Source organism: Cyprinodon variegatus, unplaced genomic scaffold (genome assembly GCF_000732505.1).
Source record: "Cyprinodon variegatus isolate N-32 unplaced genomic scaffold, C_variegatus-1.0 Scaffold927, whole genome shotgun sequence".
Lineage (NCBI taxonomy): Eukaryota > Metazoa > Chordata > Actinopteri > Cyprinodontiformes > Cyprinodontidae > Cyprinodon > Cyprinodon variegatus.
The window spans coordinates 280,004-282,173 of NW_015151380.1; the positions used below are offsets into that span (position 1 = coordinate 280,004).

At 41.4% G+C, this 2,170-nt stretch overlaps 1 protein-coding gene across 1 annotated transcript in view; it reads right to left on the minus strand.

Moving 5' to 3' along the window:
- gcn1 (GCN1, eIF2 alpha kinase activator homolog) overlaps positions 1-2,170 on the minus strand; it is a 59,018-nt gene that overhangs the window by 54,033 nt on the left and 2,815 nt on the right. Inside the window, exons 2-4 of the mRNA XM_015398330.1 lie at positions 504-606; positions 358-421; positions 136-267 (exon numbers count right to left, since the gene is read on the minus strand). Of these exons, the coding sequence (XP_015253816.1) occupies positions 136-267; positions 358-421; positions 504-606 (299 nt within the window). The remainder of the gene's footprint in view (positions 1-135; positions 268-357; positions 422-503; positions 607-2,170) is intronic.

Below are 2,170 nucleotides of genomic sequence, written 5' to 3' on the forward strand. Positions count from 1 at the left end.
CGGCATATCGGATATCGGCCAAAATCCCAATATCGTGCTTCCCTATAATGATCCATTGATTATTCCTTGCTAACCAGACTTCTCCTTTAAGAGGATTGAGATGAATCAGCAGGAAGCATGAGTATGGAGAATTACCTTGGCTCTCCATTTTTGCTGATGACTCCGCAGTTCAAAAGTCCCTGGAGGAGGCTGGACACCAGGACGTCAGAATGACTGTCCGCCAGCTGGCCGATGACGGACAGCAGCTCTCTGCGTGACGCCGCATCTCTAAACGCACAACAGGAAACAAAAATGTGAAGAAGAATATGGAGAAACAGCAGCGAATGCTTTGGTTTCCAGATGACGGGTCCAACCTACCGGTATCTGTGGGGGGTGAGGCAGAAGAGCTTACACAGCCCTTTAACCGCAGCCTCTGGCAACTCTACAACAAAATACACATATTTGGAACGATAAAGGCTGGTTTCAAAGCAAGCTGTAATAAAGCAGGCGATAGGTGACCTCACCTTTTTCCTTCAGACACCTCCTCAAATCCCCGTAGATCTCCTTCCGCTCCTTAATGCTGGCCGTCGTCACTTTGACAGCAAATTTCTTCAGGGTGTCTGAAACCTAAAGCAGAATCATCAAGATTTATGGCTGATGGACGCTTTATGCAGAATTCCCACCGATCCCTGCATCAGTCGGGAGACTGGCTGATATTAGCGGTATTCAATGAGTCCTCAGCGTTTTTAGCAGCGATTATAGGGGACGAATGCGTTGCTGCTTCCTCCATTTACCATCCGTTGTTATGTTTTATTTGATTTGGTAATACATTTTTCTTTCTTGGCTAAATTGAGGTTTGTGGAACATAAATTATCGCATATTGTCTGACGACAGTGTCTAAACGTCACTTGTGCCGCTTCTCCTGTTACCCTGAAATCCCACATCCTCCCTCACTGCTCCGCCTCGTAGCGCTCCAGTCCTCCTGCACAAAGCAAAGCCTACAGCCTCCGCTGTTCCTCCCGTATTGCTGCAGTCAGACTTATCCTCGGAGCTCGAGGAGAGAATGCGCGATATTATCATTAAATTCATAGGAGCAAAACATGCAGAAATTAACACTTAATTTAATATGACATATAAAAAATCTCCATCAGCATCCAGCATGTGTTCGGTTTCTGATGGAGATGAGAAATCTACTTCCTAGTCTGTTGAAGTACCAATAGTTTGCATCCAATCTTTTAAATAAACAGTGTTAGTATTTTGAAATATATAAGAATTATGCTCTAATTTGTAGTTAGTGTTGTTACTATATTTTAATTTGACAAACCGGATCGTCTCGCCGTTCTTTTTCCTGTTTGGTGCGATTGCAAAGCGGATGTTGAGCTGGCCGGACCGGAGCGGAGCCTGAATATAAAGCAGGATTCTCCACCATGAACAGAATCAACAATAAATCTGGATCCAGGCTCAAAATGAGCTCCTTGATATGTGCTTGAGAATGGCTTAGTCTCCGGTTAAACCCAGGTTTAAAGCCTTGCAGGGCAGCCTAAAGCCCACTGCCAACATTAAGACAGAAAAAAGAAAGAAAATAACAAACGATCAGTTCAGGGGTTTGAGAAAATATGGGAATCAGGAAATTATCTATAAACCAAACTGAATGATTGTTGTTCAAAAAACACTTTAGACTTCAAAATGGATTACAGGGTCAGTATTGCTGATACTTTTTTTTTTTTTTTTTTAAATTCAATGTATAACATGGATGCATAAACACCTCATTTTATTTCAATGTTAAATTATGTAACAGATTATAATTAAAAATGTCCACTGGTTTTTAATTGGTTACTCCTGCTCTAGACGAAGGAAGTAAAACCAACGTGTGCCTAAAGAGACGTCCCAAAATAAAAAGGCAGAACATATTAAAGCTGGGCAATTAATTGCATTTGCAATATAATCGCAATTTAGAAAAATGCTATTTTCAAATTGCAGATGCTCTCCATTTTAGTCAGGATACATTAAACAAGAGTGAGACAGTAAATTCCTCCCTTAGATGATGGTAATATGATTGAAGTGGGGGTGCTGTTGCACAGAAGGGAACCGTGAGTTGCAGCTCGCACCTTCATCTATACTTTATAGTAGAAGGAAGAACTTTTTTAATGCAAATGTTTCAGTAAAGTTCTGCAGCACTGCAGTAAAACAT